Here is a 23,590-nt window from a genome sequence, read left to right as displayed (position 1 = left end):
AAGCCTTGGCCACAACTAACTTGACGACTCACATATGTGTGCCTCGGCTACGTCTCGACCCACATTTGCACGTTCGTCCATCAATGCCTCAGTTGCTGGCCGCTGCAGTAATGTACTATTCCCTAGCTATTATTAACGGCGCTGGTAGAAGAGAAGAGCGGCGGAAATAATAAAATAATATAACATTAGAGTTACCAGTATATGAGTAATTCCTTGACATGCACAATACATTCAATATGTGAATCAGGTAAGACAACAAAAAAGGTTATTTGATAACCTTTTTTGTTTAGGCATTTTTTTTATACAACACAGGGGGCAAACGAGCATGCGGTTCACCTGATGGTAAGTGACTACCGCCGCCCATGGTCACCCACAACACCTACGGCATTGCAGGTGTGCTGCCGGCCTTTTAAAAAGCTTTTAAAATATGCTCTTTTCTTGAAGGTTATGTTGTCGTATCGGTTCGGAAATACTGCTGCTGGAACTTGATTCCAAAGAGTGGTTGTGCGTGGAAGAAAGTGCCTTGAAAAACGCACGGTGGAGGACCGCCACTCGTCCAGATGGTTGGGATGAAATTTTAGTTATTTTTTTATATTTATATATTTTATCCAAAATATATAAATATAAATCTAAAAAGGTAAACTTGTATAAAAAGAGGTCTGTCACCAATGGCTATTTTATAAAGGGCACTGATATAGTAAAACAATCGCGTCTTGATGTTAGCATTTTAATGTCTCGTATACGATGACAACGGAGTGCAAAGGGTTATAGCAGACTGTTGGGTGATTTGCGAAGTGTTTATCAAAAAAATAAAATAAAACACACATGTAATGAATGATATATTTATAAACCTATAAAGCTGAATTATTATGCGTATCGGTTTGTAAGAACAAAAAAAAAAAAAACTGTAATATTTTCACCTTATAATTATGTTAACAAATAAACAATCTATTTGCAGTACATTTCAATTGTTTTTTTTTTTGGTAAATTTAACTTTTTTTTTTAATCATGCTCATCCTTTTGGTAAAGGCAAAGACAATTAATGTTCCCAAAAAAAAAAAAATTAAGCACCCTTATTTACAACACCTGTTAGTCCAAATTCTGTCATTTTTCGACTTTTTAGGGAAGGGGGGAGTTTAATATATAGCATATCTATATTTACTATAACACAGCCGACCCTAAACAATAATTGGGAAATGGGTCGGAACACGATGCCGATGTTCGGCCTGGGAGTTTAAAAAAAATTATATAAAATATTAATGTTGTACGCCCAATATATAAGATCGCATCAATATATATATATTGAACTGCAGTATACAGATATTGCTATATATAATACCGTTTATATTATTTAGAAAAAATAAATGGAAACTTACACTCGATAAACAATTTGAAAATGTAAAACGATCTTTGGATATTGTCGGGGAAGGTTTTTTTTTTTAATTCCTTATGCATATTTTTTTTTTTACAATTATTTCTGCACGCATTAAAAACTTTATTCATTATATTATAATACATTTTTTTCTCTCTCTCGATGGTGAAGTATTCTTTGAGTGGTTCCTGTACTATGAGTAGGATTGATGAAAACTACTTTAAATAAAAAAAAAAATTAAGCAACTTAGAATGGCAAACAAGCTGACGGCCCACCTGATAGAAAGTGGTAACCGTCGCCTATAGACACGAGCAATTCCCGAGGATTTGAGTGTTATCCCTCTCCTATACACATGAGCAGTACCATGGACATAACAGAGTATACTGTTTCGCCCATGATACCCCCCATGCGTTGCCATTCCTGAGGATTTAGGTGTTATTCCTCTGTATTCAGTAAATTCACGCCATATCCCACCATTCAAACCGAAACACAGCCATGCAAACACAACAGGTTTCCGGTTGAAACACGAATGGGACAGAGGTCCCTAAGCAATCGACTTTTATACAAAGTCTCCCTCTGGTATACTTTACCATCTATTTTGTCGTATTCTTATGTAAGAATTCTGTTTAAAATTGCATTTTATTACGTATGAAATAAAGTTTTCAATCCTAATACAGTTTGTATACATACAATTTACACTTCGTTGAATTACTTAGTTTAATAAATATTTTGCACCATCTTTTATATATATAAATCTAGTTTAATATGGCATTAGTTTATGCATACCTATATATAGATCATGTACCGCTAGATGGAGTTAGTTTCCATACAATTGGGCATGGGCAATATCGGTATCGCTCAGATATCTATATATCGGGTATTGGACATTGATGGCGGGAAAAAGGCCATCACCTATTTCCATATTGCTACCATCTAATATCTATATAAATTTCTATATTATATATAGGACAATCGATATTATATTCGTTATTGTTGCATTATATATATATATAGAATAGAATAGAATAGAATAGAATTTTATTGCTAACTGTGTACATACATATAGCAGTAACTATTGCTTTGAATTTGACATCAGTATCAACAGTTATACCCTATCGGGCATGCAACAATTTAAGAACAGGTAATTATATTAACATCGAAACATTCAATACTATTATTATTGATTATATATGAAATATTATACAATACAATTAACAAGACAAAGAATAATCATAACCAAATTAAAATAAAATAAACATAATTTCGCTTACATGTCAATTATTATTAATTATTAATTTAATTAGTTTTAAGATTGAAGTATTCATTTAAATTATAAAAAACATTATCAAAAAGCCAGGCTTTGAGTTTAATTTTAAACATATATATTTAATGTTTAAGGGAAGATGATTAAATACTTTAATACCCATTATAATTGCACTATATATATATATATATATATATATATATATATATATATATATATATATATATTAACAAAAACACACAATTCCATAATATATATGTACATATATACAAACCTATTACCTACACACACATCTAGTAATAATTTTTATCCATGTGTGAGTGAATAGGGACGTTAGGGATGGGAGGGATAGGAGGTAGGAATAGAGAATAGGTGTTATTACTTTGTACATGGGAGAAATATATATTGAAAGGTTTATTAGGAAAAACTAAATACAGAATTCTCGCTTTATGGATTGTAGGGGGGGGGGGGAGAGACAAATGTTAGTTTTTATGGGACCAATCTGTAAGAGTACCCTTTTAGATAAAAAAAAAAAGAATATTCCAAATCCGAACGTAAAAAAAAAATACAATACGAATAAAAACCTCCTTTTTTTAAGTCAATTAAATAAATATATATCATACATTAAAAAAACTTACAAATAGCAACACCGAATACAAATGTTTGTACTGTCCGGGAAAAGAACCCGCGACCAATCGGAAGATGACGCACTATTATACTGCTACACCATACCGTGATCATTGTTGAATACAACTGCCAATATGATTATTGTATTTGGAAGGGGACCGAATCGTTATGGGGACGGTAGTCACCAACGCTCCATCTAGGTGTATATGACCTATTAAACAATCTTGCACCATATCACTATGTACATTAAAAACATAACAAATAAACTCCAAACCTTGATCGACGTATAACGTCATTAATTTAAAGACACCAAAAGATGTCATTTTAATAACTACCCTCTTATTTATAAAATAAAAAAAATTACTTCCTTTCTGTTAGGAACAAGTCGCCAGTTTTGGGGGTAAAGGATAGTGGATGAGGGTGAAAGCAAGTCAGTCATCCCATCGTGACGAATTAGAATTAAATACGATGGTTTCCAGGGGGTGCCGCGTGGAGGTCGATCTGACATATCTAATAGGTTGTTATCAGCTGTCGTTTAGTTAGCAACATATCCTGTCAGATCTTACACGCAGTCCCCCGAAAAACCAAGGTGGTTTTTTTGATGGGTGAAAATGGTAAACCCCGCCTGCGCTAACGGGATACGCTGGCGGAGCACCAGTGAAGGGTGATAGATGAGAATGAAAACAGGCCAGTTAGCCCATCATGATGAATTCATCAGGAATTAACCATGATAGTTTCCAGGGACAATCGCGAGGAGATCGACCTGGTTGGGTATATTGCTAGCAATGGGATTCTCAGTCTCCATTACTAACAATCCCTTTCCCCCAAACCAAGGTGGTTAATATCCAGTGAATTCATCACAATAGTACAAATAATCTGACTTTATCCCCGTCTATTATTCCTGACTGGTACCCCGTTAGCATAAACCAATACTGCAAGCGAGCTTAGTATTCCATTTTCGTCAGTATAAAAAAAAAAAACTTTTTTTTTTTAATAAATAAGAAGGCAGCATTTACTAATCGCCTGTCATAACAATATTTTTTATAATTGGGGAAATGAGTTATCAATATTTTATTATAATCATTTTTTTTATACTCAGCACAATTAAATACCGCACATTACTGTATGATACGTAACCACTTACCATCAGGTGAGCCGTATGCTTGTTTGACACCTCAGTAGTATTTAAAGAAAAAAAGCTGATGGATAGTGGTAACCGTCGCCTTTACAACTTTGTTTTTAAGAATATTTTGTTATGTTATTATGAGTATTGCGGATTTATTAACTTTTTTTGTTTTTTTTTTAATTTTCAAATGACAAAATTCGATACATATATCTATATATAAAGATTGTTTCATAATTGTGCCAAATATAAAAAAAAAACAGACCACATTCGAATAGACGTCTTGATACGTCAATAGGCGCTTCTATAATTTACCATAGCAAGACACGATATCGTACGGTTTTATCGTCACGATATCATAGAAGGGCATGGGCAATATCGATACCGCTTCGATATCTCTATATTATATTACTCTGGACATATATATCTGTCTATCCAGTCCGCATTAACCCACTGCTGGGCATAGACCTTCTTTTATCGCGCCACTTGTAACGGTCCTGCTCTAACGTCATCCACTGCTTTCCCACTACTGCATTATGTAATACGACCACTGGGTTGGCGGTCTAACGTCTGTCTTTTGCCCCTCTCTTGGGCACTATTCTGGATATTGACGGTAAAAAACAGTTTTCGTCCATTTTATTATCATCTATATTGATCCGTTGCTTCAATTCTATATATATTCCATTACTTCCTTCAAGAGAAGACTGAAATCACACCTTTTAATCAATTGTACATGATAATTCTATGCACTTATATATATGCATATATATTTATCTATTTACTTATTTACGTATTCATTTATTTATTTACATATTTATTCACAATAGTGTTTGTTGTATTTACATTATTTTCACCGGTACCTTTCCTGCACTGGTTTACCCAAATTAAATTATTTTCTCTCTAACTACACTGGGTTGGCTGGAAAAGATCTCTTTCAGAGATAAGTCCTTCCTTGCTAACAAGTTGTTAAACTAATTGTCGAATATATTGTTTAAGTGCAATAAAGAAATATATATATATATATATATATATATATATATATATATATATATATATATATATATATATATATATATATATATATATTGTAACCTTTAATAGTAGAGCAAAATGTATGCATTATTGCATAGAAATATTTTCAAATGTCCGTGCACGACCACGATATCATTGCGGAAGTCTTCCGTATATTATATCGTATACATTTTACTCTCCTACTATATCGTGACGGTAAAATCATACGGTATCGTGACGATAAAATCATACGATACCGTGACGGTAAAATCATACGATATCATGCCGTACCGCGGTTAATTATAAAAAGAATTAGACGCGTACAGACGTCCTCAACATTTTTATTTTACAAAACAATACTTATGTTACAATTTAGAAAATAACAAACCAAATAAAAAAAACAACTTCACAAGAGATCCGTGTCATCTTAGTTATTATAGAGAAAAAAAAAAATACTAAATTTACAAATACTTCAAATATAATACAATGGTATTTATATACAGGATGGTTTTTACATGTGCGCACATTTTCTTTTTTTTTTTTTATCAATTATGTACATTAATTTCGAGTACTAAAACTGCCATTTCTCTTACGTTACAAAAACGAGTCTGTTTTAAATTGAAATTTTTCATAAATCTAACACGCTTACACTATCTACGAAATACCTCGTCTACCATCGGTGTGTCTAACTAGACATGTTAGCCTTTCCATCAGGAAGGCCGACAGTTTGCTTGTCATTCCCAAACCGCAGGCAAATTTCAATAACTTCCCTTTTCCAAAATCCAAATAATATCATAAATATAAAAGTCAGTTTGTTTGTTGCCATTTAGCGCCTTAACGGCTGAATTAATCACTGTGAAATTTGATGTACATATATTAAATGCATTTACACTATGTATAAATACATATATAACATGTATTCACCCCTATAATGGAGAAGAACATAGGCAACTATGTATTCCGGTCACATGGAACGACGTTGCGGTCCAAAGTATATAAAAATAGGTATATCTTTTTTTATTATACATTCCAATGGCAAACAAAATACTCTTTTAATGCGCATTCAAAAAACATCCTGTATTCATAAAAAAGAAAAAAAAACGAAGAAGCATTGCTGCTATAAAAAAAAAAAAAACTATCGTGTTACAAATACAGGTTTTAAAACATAATAGGATTACTGATTATTATTAGTAATTATAGAACATCGAATGTCTTTTAGCGATCAACAGGGTTTTGCGCGAAAAAAATTGCCATCTGTTACATGTCACCAGGGCAAGGGCTAGGCCCATGACTTAGGTCACGGGCCTAGCGACGGCCCTTCATCGTGCCTCCCACCAAACTGTTTATAACTACTCCTCTCCATCCAAAGGTTGCCTGGAAGAGATCGCTCTTAGCGATAAGGCCGCCCATTGTTGTCTCACTGTGATCATTTCTTGTAATTGTTTGTATCTATAATAAGTTTACTATTGTAATCTTTTGGAGGGAACAATAAAGAGTATCTATCTATCTATATAAGGTAGGGCAAAAGAACTTTTTGTTAGGACAGAAACTATTATAAAGTGACTTCGAAAAAGCGAATCTGTCTAATTTTCTTGGTGCCCTTCATTTTAAGGTAGGGTATTGGGTCTTTTAAAAAAACTTATTGGTCGGTCAGAAGCCATAATTCACTTTGAAAAAGCGAATCTGTCTTATTTACTTGGGACCCTTCATTTTAAGGTATGTCATTGTCCCTCAATCCCCCCCCCCCCCTCCAGCTAGAGCTATGGCATTTCACTATACATTTTTATTGTTAAACCAATAAATACTAATTAACAAATTACACAGCGTCAAATAATTCAAAACTAATTAAAAAACTATGGATACAATGGAGACTGAGAATCCCATTGCTAGTTAATTCGCGGTTCTCCCTGATATCATGGTTAATTCATGAGTTCATCATGATGGGCTAACTGGCCTGTTTTCATTCTCATCTATCACCCTTCACTGGTGCCCCGCCAGCGCAGGCGGGTTTTTCTTTTAATAGGTGATAATAGAATGGTAACCCCAGCCGCGCTATTGGTATACACCGGTGGGGCACCAGTGAGAGGTGATAGGTGAGGATGAAGCAGGTCAGTTAGCCCATCGTGACGAATTCAACAAGAATTGTTCACGATGGTTTCCAGGGGGAACCACGTGGAGGTCGACCTAGCAATGGGGCTGTCAAACTCCATTGCTAACAATCCCTTTCCCCCCTGCGCAGGCGGGGTTACCATACCATTTTCACCTATCAAAAAAAAAAAAACCTCTACACAGATGGCAAATTTTTTAGAGCAAAAATTATAACTTATTTTTAATAATAATAAAAAAAAATACTAATTGTTAGTAAGTACAATTTGTTATTATTTAAACCTAATAGTTAAACGTATGGTAAACATTATAATCAGTGTCTGTTTTAGTTAGTCGCACAGATAGGCTCATACTTGATCCTTATTCATAAAAAAAAAACAAGTTCAAACATTTAATAAACCCATTTTAACTAAAGAACCGTTTTGTCTTTTTATAATACTAAAAAATTTGATACATTTGTTTTGTTGACACAGTATTTTATCGCGTCACGCGAAATACTAGCCACCCTTTGTAACTCATGACTGCGTCATCTCGCAGTGCTCTGTCTAGCCATTTTGCTTCACCGTACAAAAAAATAATAAAGGTAAGAAAGAAGGAAGGGAAGGAAAACTAATAATTTCTTTCCTTTATAATAAATAACCAAGTTGAGTAAGAGACAATTGCAGCCATTTGTATTTTTGCTGTATTTTCTTGAGAGAGAGACTGGCTGTAAACCAGCGCTGTGCAGCTGTACACATTGCGCTGGGACACTCACAGCATCAGCTGAGCCGGTTCCTTTTGCCTAATATGGAACACTTTTTATATAATATTTATAATATTTTTTGGGCGGCGGTAGTCACCTACCATCAGGTGAGCCGCATGCTCGTTTGCCCCCTGTGTTGTAAAAAAAAAAAAAAATATGCATTTTCTACTGTCTTTTTCTCAATGTCCTCTAACCAAAGGTTGTCTGGAAGAGATCGCTTAGCGATAAGGCCGCCTTTTGTATCACTTCTCATTAATATTTACTGTATTTGTTATTTCTCTTTTTATTTGGTGCAATAAAGTGTAAATAAATAAAAAATAAAAATAAATCTTTTCTATTCTATTCTATTCCATGTTACCTTCCAGTAATCCCATTTTGTCGCTCTCTTATCTACAACCTTGTGTCCTCTTTCTTACCTTGGCGCCTTAATAACACATCATGAAATCTAAAATAGAAGTATATGTACAATTTGGATGGGGAAAAACATAAGGTACTTTTTATTACGCAAACAAAGTCACGAGTAAAAACTAGTACACAATACTATTACAAGAAAAGACAAAAAACACCAATAATTAAAACGAGTTTATATGTTTTACTTTTTATAAATAAGGATGTAATTCTATACAGGTTTGCCGTAACAGACATATTACAAGCCAGTACCAGTTTTACCATAACAATAACTAGTTTCTGACTTGATATATCCATTCCGATGCAGCCTGTACGCAAATTTATCGATCTGGGGTTTTTTAGATCGATCGGTGACCCCGCCATCTTTGGGGGTAACTTTGAGAAGTCACCCAAAAGATATATAATGAACACAGACATAAAAGTAGATAAACGAGGTAAATGAGTAACCCCAGTCTACATTAAAACTAAGCGTCAAATATGTCAAATACGTCTTCTACTTATCGTGATGTTTTGAAAAAGGAACACGTCGAGATTATTTACCAAAGACAACAACAAAAAAAAAACATGGTACAAGAAAAAAATTAATATAAAATAAAAAGTAAACAACGTTACTTCGTGTAATTAAAAAAAAAAAAAAACAGTATTTTTTTTATTCGATCACAATTGTACATTTAAAAAACCAAGGAACCAGTGTTACAAGTTACAGAGAACTTGTAAACGTAATAATACCAGACTAATATACAAATAATACTACCATACTGAGGTATCGTTACACACTCGTGTCACATTTTAATACTACGTTCGAGATTTTTCTTACATATTTGTTGCAATTTTTAAATACATCCTATGAGATTTTTACACACTGTTAACAGTTTTAATACTGTGTATTGAATTTTTACACATTCGTCTAATTTTTTTTTTTAATTTAAGTTTTTTTCCGTCACTTGAATACTATATTTCAAACATTTTTACACACTTCGGTTACGGTCGGTTTTGAATGGTTGGTTATCCTAAATTTGGTCTAATACTTAGGACCCTTTTACAAATCTTACGTAAAATACACATATTTTCTGTTCTGTCGACCTATTCTCGTCATATTGGCGCACAGCTCTTGATCTCTGCAAAGAAATTGATTTCACACAATTACACACAGGACAATATTGACAAATGTAATAGCTGGAAGATTGTTTACCGGCTATTATCAGAAATAAAAGATATTAATCTTGGCTAAGCGTGTTTAATACGTGTTCCCTCGGCAAAGATTAAAACAGGAATGAATGACAGCCAGTCTATTCATTAGTGCCCTCTCCAACAATTATAAATACAAAAAAAATATGTAACGGATACATGATCGAATCAATTGGAATACTTAAATTCTAAATTAAAACAATTGACATTCCAATAATCTAATTAACATTTACGTGACAATATTTTATTAACATCGTATTATAAAATATTGCATTGTATTTATTAAATAAATATACTAACATTTAATAATTGAATTATAACAACGTTAACAACAATCAATTGACTATCTATTTATAGTAATAGTAAATAATAAAATATATTTGTATAAAATATAATCATATAGTCTAACCAATGTAAACAATCTTTTAAGAGAATCAATAAAAATTAAAATTTTGCTATAAAAAAAAAAAACATACACAAAAACAAAAACACAAAAAAAAAACTTCTCAATTGAAAGTGTATTACTTAATCATTGCTGTCCATATCTGAACTGTAGCGACATGGATTTTAACTTTTTTATATATTAATAAACCTGACTTTATGGAGACTCCTTATTATACATGGTTTCTTTCATACATGCACTTGTATTACTTGCATACGCCCACTCTAACTCGCCTGCCTCGCTTTGGAATATATATATATATATATATATATATATATATATATATATATATATATATATATATATATATATATATATATATATATATATAATATATTATATTTTACAAAAAAATATATTTTTATACAACTTAGAATGGCAAACAAGCTGACGGCCCACTTGATGGAAAGTGGTAACCGTCGCCTATAGACATGCCCATGATACCCCCCCATGCGTTGCCATTCCTAAGGACTCAGGTGTTATTCCTCTGTGCCCAGTATATATATATACAGTATATATATATATATAGTAGTGTATATATACACTAGCTGTATATATATATACTTTATTTGCTTTGAATAGGTAATGACCTATGGTGCCTATGGTGCCTATCCATCAAAACCGGAACATATTGCTCAACAAAAACCAAGTGGGATAGAAGTATCCATGGAAACAATTTATAGAGTATATACCTGTGGTAACGTGTTACCACATCGCATCGTGTTACACAAATATACATCCACAGAATATTTTGTTAGCAATGGCGATTAGCGCCCCCATTACTAACAAAAGTTCCCTCCAAATGGCGGGGTAACACACGTAAGTATGTGCAAAAAACGTTACCCCTAACATTGATAGCCAAATGAAACTCACCTAATATCACCCCATCCGCCGTTTCCTTTCACCAGTTTCTTATTGTGTTTCGTACCACCAGCAGTGATTGTAGCAGTCACTCTTGACGGGTACATGTACGATTTTGCGTTTTGCAATAACTTTTGCACTTTACTGATGACTGTCGATGCGTTACAGTTGGATTTTTTGTGGTGGAAACCGCTGGAAATGTTAGGAACAAAATTATCAAGCAACTTGCCTGATGATAAATTAAAATGATGTATAGGCCAATAACTGACGAACAATTGAGATAAACCTAGTTCTCGCTTGGTTAATTTTATGAAACTTAGAATGACAAACAAGCTGACGACCCACCTAATAGAAAGTGGTAACCGTCCCCTATGGACTTGAGCAGTACCATAGACATAACAGAGTATACTGTTTTGCCCATGATACCCCCCATGCGTTGCTATTCCTGAGGACTCAGGTGTTATTCCTCTGTACCCTGTAAATTCAATGCCATATCAAACCGAAACACAGCCATTCTTTACAGTAGAAACACGAGTGGGACAGAAACACAGTTACGCAATACAACTAGACAAAATTTTGTATAAGGTAGTTAACATAGTATAGTGAGGGGAAAGGGATTGTTAGTAATGGAGACTGAGAATCCCATTGCTAGCAATATACCCAACCAGGTCGACATCTTCGCGGTTCCCCCTGGAAACTATCATGGTTAATTCCTGAAACTGGCCTGTTTTCATTCTCATCTATCACCCTTCACTTTTATCCCGTACGCAGTCTCCCACATGGTTTGTTGTATTTTTGTCAATATCAATTGAATATACATTCAGACATAAATTTTGTAGATATAATAAATCTGTAGAGATAAGGAAATATATTTAACATCAGAAAACAAAAACTAGTGACGGATTTTAACGAAACTTGGTATTCTTCGTTAGGTTATATACATTTTTCATCACGCTACGATCAATAGGAGCAGAGCAGAGGGAAATATTGGGAAAACCCCATTGTCTGTGCAGTCTTAATGGCTACTTTTAAAATGTAAAAATGTAGTGCGACGCCGGGACGGGCCGCTAGTTTAAAATAATTAGTTACACCACAACTAACACTTTTTTGTGGCAAAATCTTAAATTATACTGGGTTAATATCACATCGGTCAACTGAACATTGTTAACATAGGGGGAAAGGGATTGTTAGTAATGGAGTCAAATAGCCCCATTACTAGCAATATGCCCTGTCAGGTCGACCTCCACGTGGTCCCCCCTGGAAACCATCATGGCTAATTCTAGTTGAATTCGTCAGGATGGGCTAACTAACCTGCCTTTTCATCCTCACCAATCATCCCTCACTGGTGCCCCGCCAGTTTATACCGATAGCGCAGGTGGGGTTACCATTTCATTATCACCCATTAAAAAAAAAACGGCTATTAATAATAGTAAATAATATATGAGCCAATCCTGCGAAACTCACCATTCACCAATATGGAACACCCGAGGCCCTTTACACAAGATAACTTTGAACTTCTCCCGTCCTGGCCTATTCTGTGACAAATGCAAGAGGGAATAGTCCCAATTGTAATCGTCGTACGCACAAAATTGATCTTGCAGCTCCATTATGTAGTTCCACACTGTTCTGTTGAACGCGAAACCCATATTGTGCATGCTGGAATGCCACGGTGTGATTTCCACCTGAAATGGTAAGTTTTAGTAGATTTTAAAACTGGCAACTGTAGCAGGAAGGGGGGTAATTTTAGATATATCTAGGGCACATTTATAAGGCTTTGTATTTTTTAAAAGATCTTAAAACACTTATTTTTTTATATATTTATTATGGTCTATTTAGAGTAAGTATTTGGGGCACATTAAATACAATTACTCCTTTTATATTATTTAATTATTAAGTGGGGTAATTTTAGATATATTTGGGGCACTTTAAAAAGGCTTTGTAATTGTTTAAAAGATCTTAAAACTCTTTTTATTATGGTCTATTTAGAGTAAGTATTTGGGGCACATTAAATGCAATTACTCCTTTTATATTATTTAATTATTAAGGGGGTAATTTTAGATATGTTTGGGGCACTTTAATAAGGCTTTGTAATTTTTTAAAAGATCTTAAAACCCTTTTTATTATGGTCTATTTAGAGTAAGTATTTGGGGCACATTGAATACAATTACTCCTTTTATATTGTTCAATTATTTAAGAGTATTACATATATGTTAGCTCTATAGATAGACATATAAACTAATTTCTGGAATAAATTTTAAACTATTTAATTACTGTGACTATCTATGGAGAGACAGGAATTAATGGGCATCAGTAATTAAAAGGTGGTAAGACATATAAAGACTATGTAAAACACCGGTCATTTAATTTTAACTACAAGGAGTTAATCATCAATTTTATTTTTATTTATTTTTAATTTTTCAGTAATTCACTTACATTTCACGTTCACTTACGTTTCATATATTATATATAAAAAAAAAAGAATTTAAAAAAACTATTAATGACAATAATATCTTTACAAGCGTGAAAGAGTAAGACATAAAGGAGAATCAGGAAGGAAGTATGCATTGCTTTTACAAAACCAAACACAACAGACGATTAGAACATTAGAAAGAGAGAGCTTGAAAGCTATGGGGAAATTAAATGAGACATGACAACTTGCATGAAAGCTTGTAGTACCCAGATTTATTACACATTGCAATATACTGATGAAAACTATAGTCATGCTTCAAACTGCAAACCAAGCGATATCAAAGGGCTTAATACAAACTTTTAAAAGCTCATATCAATACAAACTAGACTGTTTGTCTATGCTTTTAGCTCTAGATTGCAAAATAGCTGAATTTAATCTGTAAAACAGTCAGGTTTTTAAACGTTTGTTATAAGCCCCTTGGGGTAACAATAAAAATGGGGGTAACTCTTAATATGTATCAGTGTCTGAAGTTTCTCATATTTACTGATCAAAAATTAAAAAGTTTAAAGTTAAATACATGTATAAATTTTCAATTATTAAGCATATTTAATATAAAATCGTATATAACAAAATTTAAACTTTTTTAAATAATATATTTTCTTTATAATTATTTTAAATAAATTTCATATTCAATGTGTGAAGATGAATAAAGTATGATTATTGAACTTAACTTATTTACAATTTTATTAACATTTCTTATTGATTATTAAAAAAAAAGAAATCTATTTTTACAACACCGTTTCTTTTTGTACTATAATCGGCAAATAGCTCTCAAGAATAAAATAAAAATAACACAGAAAAAAAAAACAGAATTTTAACAATTTAACGAAATTTGTAAGCTACTTGATAATGTAAAGCATTTTTAAGATGCAACACACGTGGCAGAATAACCATTCCTGTTTCTACCGTGAAGCAGTTGTGTTTGCATGGCTGTGTTTCGGTTTGAAGGGTGGGATATGGCGTGAAGTTACAGGGTACAGAGGAATAACACCTGAGTCCTCAGGAATGGCAACGCATGGGGGGTATCATGGGCGAAACAGTATACTCTGTTATGTCCATGGTACTGCTCACGTCTGTAGGCGACGGTTACCACTTTCCATCGGGTGGGCCGTCAGCTTGTTTGCCATTCTAAGTTGTATAAAAAAAAAGCCAATGCAAATTTTACAAAGCCATACAATCACAATTTCTGATATAAGCTGTAACAATTACTAAATATAAATAACATACAGTTTTATATTAAGGATATTTTCATATACTAGTTTTTACCTACGACTTTGTCCGCATGACAAGGATACATTTATTTAATGGAAAAAGTTGTCTATATCTTCTTGTATCCCATATGATACGTTTATACCAAATTTCATAGCGATTGGTTAAACCGTTAAGCCTCTATAAGGTAACAAACAAATTCACTTTCGCATTTTTATAAAATTAGGAAGGATGCGGTGTTTGCAACAAGATAAATATACTCAAGTTAGAAAAAGGATTTTACTTATCAAGCGCAATGCAGTTTATTATGAAAAGTACATGCAATTTTCATGCTACTATCTAAATTGTCCTCTTGTAATCGATAAGAAAACATGAAAGAAATGTCTGAACAAATTTCACGCATTATTTACATTTCTATTATAAATTAATTGTAAACATTAGAAAATCTAAACACAAAACATATTGAAACTAATATTAAATATATAATAAAATACAATTTACTAAAACATACCTTTTGAATTACGAAAAAAACAATACTACAATAGCAATAGAGAAGTCTACAGTAATTATTAAATTTGTTACATTATTAGTTTTAGATAACAATTACCCCAAAATAATCGGGGGTAACGTCTGACTAAATCTTATGATTAGGTATCGTGGATTAAGAATATCGACAATAAATTTATTACCCCCATATATTTCTTTAACAAAACACAATATACTCACTAGAAAAATATATGGTTTAATAATTTTACACAGAAAAGTTTGTAAACATTCAAATTACATTTTGTAATCACCAAATACAGCCAGAACCAAAGCAAAAGCTTTCAATGGGTGTACTACAGCTTGGCTATAATTTAAATAGAAATTTAATGCAGGATTATCAAGACTGACAAATGATTGTACATTATATCGTCATAGTCGTAGAATACTGACGGATCTGACGAAGATTACATATAAAGATCCGTCGGTATTCTATGACTATGACGATATATTCTATTTACACATTACTAAGCATTAATATACATGATTAATTCAAACTGCATCAATATCATTACAAAAAAAACAACATAATTACAACTATATTAAAGAACATTGTCATGGTCTTTTGTAGAGACAATATATATTTACAGTATATTCTGTAATATTCATGCTTAGTTTCATCATCATCATCATCATCATATCAGCCATTAACTGTCCACTGCTGAACATAGGTTTCTCCCATAAATGGGGGTTTAGTCAGTAGGATTTGCAATTGCAATTAGGCTTTAACGATGTTTTAAAAAGGATGCTGCTGCCCATCCCTCACCGTCCCTTAGTTGCCTTTTATGACAGCAATAGGAAAGGAAGGGTGGCCTATTCTATGCCGAGACCACTCGGCATGTTGTGGTTTACTTTTTTTTTATGTATATGGTAAGGGCAAAAAGCTAACGGCCCAATTGAGGGAAAGTTGTAACAGTCGCCTATAAAGATGAAAATTACTGATCCATGTTACCCCACGCGTTGCTATTACTGAGCACCTCTAAATTGATATATATATCACCGAGTGACCCCGGCATAGAATGGGCCACCCCTTCCTATCCTAAATGATCGAGGGATGGTCAGCAGTCCCTTTTAAATCATCAAAGCCTAACTGCAGTCACCAATCCGCCTGCCAAGCGTGGCAACTATTAGCAAATCCCCGCTTATGCCTATGCCCAGCAGTGGACAGTTAACGGTTGATATTATAATAATAAAAAACTGAAATACAATCATGTGAACAGTGCATTTTGGTGGTAGAAGCATGAGTGGGATTAGATGCACCCATGCAGACGAATTACGTACAAAAAGGTTCCTTCTGGCTTATAATTATATGCGACTGTTACCATGAATTGCCCCCTTAGACAAAGTAGAAACGAATCGGCATAGGTAATATGGATACCGAACCGATATCTATATAGATATATATATTTTTTACAACACAGGGGGCAAACGAGCATGCGGCTCACCTGATGGTAAGTGACTACCGCCGCCCATGATCACCCACAACACCAGCGGCATTGCAAATGTGCTGTCGGCCTTTTAAAAAGGAATATACTCTTTTCTTGAAGGTTATGTTGTCGTATCGGTTCGGAAATACTGCTGCTGGAAGTTGATTCCAAAGAATGGTTGTGCGTGGAAGAAACTGCCTTGAAAAACGCACGGTGGAAGACCATGTATATTAGGTTCATATGAACATTAATGGTGGAAAACAGGTCATCATCCATTTTGATATCGCCGATATCGGTCGGATATCTATTTTCGAATATGTTAAAAGTCTGTCATCCAAAATTATTTTTTGGATAACAGACTTTTAACATACTTGTTATTAGACCAGTATCTAGATATTGTAACTAATATATATAGATATTGCTATATATTATTCACCACTACAAATGAATCGATTGAATCGTCAGCGTTCATATGTAAAAGAACAAGACGACAAATATCGCCGTCTCATTCTATGTCATGAAGTCGCTAACGATGTCAATTCTATAAATAGATTCGGTTGTACTTTGTCTAGGAGGACGGGACTATCGGCGAATTGTCTAGTTCAAATAGTATAAAAAATTCTAGCATAAATAGCTATTTAAACTTAATGTAATAAAATACTATGAGAAAATACTGGATAAGCATCCCAAATCACCTGTGCATGCAAGTTTAAGAACAGAAAGGCATGATTGGATGCAAATTGAAAGCTTATAATACAATAGATAAGAAATCACATACACAAAGATCTATCTAAACCCTTTTTACAATTTCTATGTGTGCGTGACATTGTACATATAGTCAAACATTACAAAATACGAAATAATGCTCACAGCTATATTCCCTGATGGGGTAGTCAGAGCTATCTGTCGACTGTTGCCGCTGTGGTGAATGTAACACTCGACTTGCCCATTATTCATTGAACTTATTAGAATGTAAATGTGACAGGAGTAACAGCCGTTAACTGTCCACTGTTGAACATACGCCTGCCCCATACGGAGGGTTTTGCCAGTAGTTGCCACGCTTGGCAGGCGGGTTGGCGACCGCAGTTAGGCTTTAGGTGATGTTTTAAAAGGAACGCTGCTGTTTATCTCTAAACCAATATTATATTTAATTTAAAAATTTAAATATATACAGTTAATAAAACCAATGTTATCGCAAATATTTACTGAAATTTTCTTAAGTCCAATTAGATAGATATAAAATTTATTGGCTTCTTAAACACACACATAAAACTACAATTACACGAAAAACATATTGCATTATTCATGAATAATTTCTCAACTACTTCACCTTTCTAAACCTTGCGCAAATACAATTTTTTTATCAAAAAAAAAATAGGTAAAATACTATACCGAATATGGCAACACTGAATTAAACGTATCAAAATTTATTTGCATCTTCAGCAAACACATAAAAATACAATTACACGAAAAAAATATAGCATTATTCTTAACTAAGTCACTTTTCTACACCTTGCGCGAACACAATTTTTTTACCCAAAATTAGGTAAAATATACCAAATGTGGCAACACTGAATTGAACATTTCCTGAATGAAATCAAATTTTACATCTATTCCGTGCACAATGTCGCGCATTGATGTTAACAATAATAAAATATTGTAACTGAACACGAATGGGTAATTTGCGTCTATCTAAAAATCTCCTTGTAACATCATAATACATACACACATACAGCGCAAAATTAATTTCATATTACATCTATACTAATATATTATCCATGTGGTTCCGGCATAGAACGGACTGTCCCTTCCTTTCCAGTGGGTTTCGTAATAGGCGACTAAGGGAACTTAATAGTCTAAGGATGGACAGCAGCGTCCCTCTTAAAACATCACTAAAGCCTAACTGCGGTTGCCAACCCGCCTGCCAAAAGTGGCAACTACTGGTAAAACTTATAGGGAAGGCCTATGTTCAACAGCTGATTTAATAAATATATAAAAATACAAAGTGGAAGAGTTTGTTTGTTCGTTTCAAATCTACCATTCAGATTAGAAAAAATATTTTTGCATTTGATAGCTGATTTTATAAGGCTATTCGATATCATAATATAAACATGGGCGAAGTCGAGGGACACACTTAGTTATTCATAATTAAATAACATATCTATGATATAGGGGATGAGTATATGTTTTCAGATAAAAAAATCTTTCAAATCGGTTTACAACTAACGGAGTTATGGGGTGACAAACGCACGCATGCTAAAGGTAAAAGAGTTAAGGGGCCGCCTGAAAATCAGCGCTATATAGGTACATCTCGCTGGAGCTGTACATATATAGCAACAGCTGAGGCGGTTCCTATTACCAGCAACATTGTTTTTTTTTTCTTTTTATTGTTTTAATTTATTATTTTCTTAATACTGGTAATAAAGGTTATCTATCTATCTATCTATATATCAAATAAAAAAATACAATCGAATTGACAACTTCCCTTCTTTGAAATCGGTTGAATAAATAAATTACATGCAATAAACTTAAAACTTATAACAGGAACAGGTTGTCTGACAAACAATAAAATCATTCCTTTTTAATAAAAAAAAAAAAACCATTTATAATAATGGCAACATATTATAGTCAGGGCCGGATTATCTATTAGGCAGTGTAGGCAACTAGTAGGCCTAGGTGCCCTCATCGGCCAGGGGCCCCACGCACCGAGAGTTTCTTTAAAAGAAAAGTATGTAACATTTAAAAATTTGTATATAACTAATACTCAAGTAAATTTGAATTTGTTTTTTTATTATAACAAGGTCATATACCGTGTTATTTAATAACATATTTCAAATTATATGATGAATAACATTACAGCAGTTTTTTTTGTCGCGGCACATGCATCGCCTAGGGCCCCCGACTTGACTAATCTGGCACTGGTTAGAGGTGAGTAAAGTCGAAAACATACTATCGGACGCGTCCGTCAGACGGAGACTGACCACAAGGAGACTTTGTACAAAAGTCGTTCGCTTGGACACCTCTGTTCCATTCGTGTTTCTACCGTGAAGCAGTTGTGTTTGCATGGCTGTGCTTCGGTTTGAAGGGTGGGTTATGGCAGTGAATTTACAGGGTACAGAGGAATAACATCTGGGTCCTCAAGAATGGCAACGCATGGGGGTATCATGGGCGAGACACTACGCCCTGTTATGTCCATGGTACTACTCTTGTCGATAGAGAGAGAGAGAGACAGAGAGAGAAATAGCCAGTATGGGTTATATTTTCTTAATTTTCTGTCCCCGAAATTTTGGAGAAATGAAATTATTGTAGAAAAATTAAATAACTCTGAAGATATATGGCTACATTTTTTGGTAGTTTTGGTACTTGTAAACCATATAGCGATATATTTTATATGAATAAAGGTAGCAAAACAGAAGAGGGCATACGAAAAGGAAGCTAAAGTAGAAAAATACAGAGTCGCGGTCTTTTTCGTCGTTCGCTTTGTAATACGCAAAACATAGTGAAAATTGAAACAAATTTGTAATTGGATAAAAGGAACTGTAAAACAAAAAGCCTAACTGCGGTTGTCAACCAGCCTGCTAAGCGTGGCAACTACTGGCATGAGGAGGCTACGTTCAGCAATAGATAGTTAAAAGCTGATGCGAAAAGCAAAAATCGTATCGATTTTGAGAAAAAATATTTCACGTTTTGGTAAAAATCAAAAGTCGAATGTGACAGTCTTGAAAATAGTCGAAGGATCGTCACAAATTCATCAGCCACGTCTGTCAGTTACCGCTGATGGACGGCTCCAATAGTATATTCACGCCTTTAAATTGTAAGAACAGTACAACAAAAACCTTTTGCGTGGCCGAGTAGATGTTCGGGTACACTTGAAAGTTCCATGTTTGCGTCTCCTGTTGCCTCCTCCGCCTCTCTTCGTTGGCCGCTTTCACTTGCTGGATGTAGCTGAGCGTTAGTTGCTTCTTTCTCTGTATTAAGATTTAGTATTTCTTCACGATTTCGAAGAATAATGTAACGAATATCAAAACGACTATGTAAAAAATTGAGGTCACATTTTCAAAGAATGTATATTCCGAAAAAAAAAAAACTTTAAATAGGTTTAGATCTTTGGGTAATATTAGCTAAAAATTAAAATATATAAATTGTCTCGCTTATTCTCTATATTGTATAATGCGAATAAAGTATAGTCATTCATTCATACATTAAAAACGATTTCATCGATGGACTTCTCTGCTACTTGTCTAGAGGGCTCGTCTGGTGGGGAGGTCCTATCTATATATATATATATATATATATATATATATATATATATATATATATATATATATTTACTTATTTAGGTGCTGAATTACTAGGTTACTGCATTGAAGCAATATTTAAAGCACATCGAAAGCTTTCGTGTTTGAGCATCGATTAATATAATTAATGATTGTGCCCCACAAAAAAAAAAAACAACCTCATGTGACTAAACCGGTTATTTTGATCTAAAAAACTAAACCGTTGAACCTATTTTGAAAGTATATCCTTTTTTTTGAAGACCAATCTAAAAGTATATCCTTAGAGATAAAAATAAAAGCATTTCCCAAATCCGCATCACAACTGACGGAGTTATGAGGTAACAATCCTTAAAAAGAAAAACAAATCGAGAATCTCCTTTTTTTTTGGTTAAAAAGGATTACTCGGATTTATAAATTATTTTTTCACTGTAATAAGGTCCTAGATCTGACGTGATGAATGGTGATGGTGATATCACATATGAAGCTCGTTAACTATATAAATAACTTGTTCACCTTTATTTATTGATGGATATTGAACTAACCATAAAGGCATATTAAATTATAATTTAAATTTAAATTTAAAACTTATGTTTAAAACTAATATGTCTGTGTTTCGGTTTGAAGGGTAGGATATGGCGTGAATTTACTGGGTACAGAGGAATAACACCTAAGTCCTCAGGAATGGCAACGCATGGGGGGTACCATGGGCGAAACAGTATACTCTGTTATGTCCATGGTACTGCTCATGTCTATAGGCGACGGTTACCACTTTCCATCGGGTGGGCCGTCAGCTTGTTTGCCATTCTGTTGTATAAAAAAAATTTTTTTTTTTATATAAAAGTTGATTAGAAACTTTTTTTATTTAAAGTCGGGGTCACCAGTTTGGCTGATATTGTTAAGAAGACTCGATGCGGTTTGTGGAGGTGATACTCGTAAATAATGAGAATAATTCAAGATATAAAATGTAAACTTGTATATTGAATAGACATATAGTACATTACTGCAGCGGCCAGCAAATGAGGCATTGATGGACGAACATGCAAATGTGGGCTGAGGCGCAGCCGAGGCACACATACGTGAGGCCATCAATGTCTAGTTGTGGCCAAGGCTTGTATAGTACTTTTCTCAAATAATGCGCGAAAATCAAAAACACAAGTTTACTTTTTAAGTTCAATGACGAATAACGAACAATAATAATTTTTCACGCGCCATAATGTTCCTTTGTTTTTTTTTTCAATAAACAGCTTTCTATTTGCAAGCCAGTTCGAAATTTAAATGAAACCTTGTATTAGTTACCTCCTTGGTAGCCATGTTTCGATGTAAAAGGTCATTCCATTTTTAAATTACAGGATAGATATGGATTTACATAGTAATTTATCTGGCCGCAAAACACGACAGATATGGATTTTCATACAACTTTTGCCGGCCGCTGCCCGCATGTATCTGGCCAGTACGGCAATTTTGATTTATCTCGAAGAAGATTGTCAAAATAATGCTCACATTTCCAAGCATGTTTGAGAAAAATTTGATTATATTGTAAATGTACCACAAAAATAAATTAAATTTGAACTTCGATATGTAATTACATGCGTTTTGATTCTGATTGGTTTTATATTTTCAGATAAATTTTTGTAAATGAGACACAAATGGTGCTGATAGTTGATACTATGTGATAGGTTAATGACAACATAAAAAAACAGACATTTTGTTAATAAAAATACAAGCTTAACGATTGTAACCCCAGACGTTACGGATACATCGTTGACTTTATAATTGTGGGGTAAATATAAACAAATAATCATATCTGGGGTAACATTGATAAATAAATAATGTATAAAGGATTTTTTTGTAATAATTAGAATAGCAAACAATCCAGCGTTTCCCATAAATCTTTTTTTGGAGATACCAGAATCAAATATGTAACTAAGCTACGTTTCAGAGGTGTTACCTCTAGAAAATGCTCAGGTTATGGAATAAGTACTAGACCGATGTTATCCCAAAAGACTATAAGTATGAGGTTCTTAAAAAAAGGGGTAAAGAGGTTTCTCTAGGGTTGGCAATGGGCACGTAATGCCTATAGCATACCAGGAGTTTATAAGTTAAAGTCGTTTACCATCAAATGATTTGTAAGCTTGTTTAACACCTGAGTGGTATAAAAATGTACAAAATTTGAAGTCTTTGCAACCGGTAATCTTAACTGTTAGGTGACAGATCAGTAGAGACTTGTTTGTTTAAAGAAAGAGAGAAAGGTCTTACAAAAAAAAATGGCTATATTATTAACATATTAAATTTAAATTAATGTAAGTTTTGAACTTTATAAATTTTTATATTACTTAGTTTGTTTAACTTAATTTAAACATGTCCTGAGCATGCTACAAGTGAAAAAAAAAACTTAATTAAATTTAAGTGTATAATTAAAATATTTCTATTACATAAAGTTCCAAATTACCCCAAAAAGGTACCTTTTTACAATGTTAATCTAAATAAGATTAATATAATGCCATCCAAAAACTTTTACGA

At 33.5% G+C, this 23,590-nt stretch overlaps 1 protein-coding gene across 4 annotated transcripts in view; it reads right to left on the bottom strand.

The window, feature by feature from the left end:
• Positions 1-8,387: 8,387 nt before the first annotated feature.
• The window catches only part of LOC113513512 (alpha-1,6-mannosyl-glycoprotein 2-beta-N-acetylglucosaminyltransferase), a 55,916-nt gene continuing 40,713 nt past the window's right edge, over positions 8,388-23,590 (bottom strand). For 2 of the 4 annotated variants that reach the window (XM_052892439.1, XM_052892440.1), the window contains 4 exons: positions 20,630-20,761; positions 12,609-12,826; positions 11,157-11,336; positions 8,388-9,771 (listed from right to left, as the gene is read on the bottom strand). In XM_052892439.1, the coding sequence (XP_052748399.1) occupies positions 9,702-9,771; positions 11,157-11,336; positions 12,609-12,826; positions 20,630-20,761 (600 nt within the window). In that variant the 3' untranslated portion in view covers positions 8,388-9,701. The remainder of the gene's footprint in view (positions 9,772-11,156; positions 11,337-12,608; positions 12,827-20,629; positions 20,762-23,590) is intronic. The other 2 variants (XM_052892441.1, XM_052892442.1) reach the window with 1 other exon arrangement.

This window comes from Galleria mellonella, unplaced genomic scaffold, assembly GCF_026898425.1.
Source record: "Galleria mellonella isolate WM207_F2 unplaced genomic scaffold, CSIRO_AGI_GalMel_v1 utg158, whole genome shotgun sequence".
Taxonomy (NCBI): Eukaryota; Metazoa; Arthropoda; class Insecta; order Lepidoptera; family Pyralidae; genus Galleria; species Galleria mellonella.
Note: the sequence above shows the minus strand (reverse complement) of the source record. Positions and strands in the feature narration are given on the sequence as shown.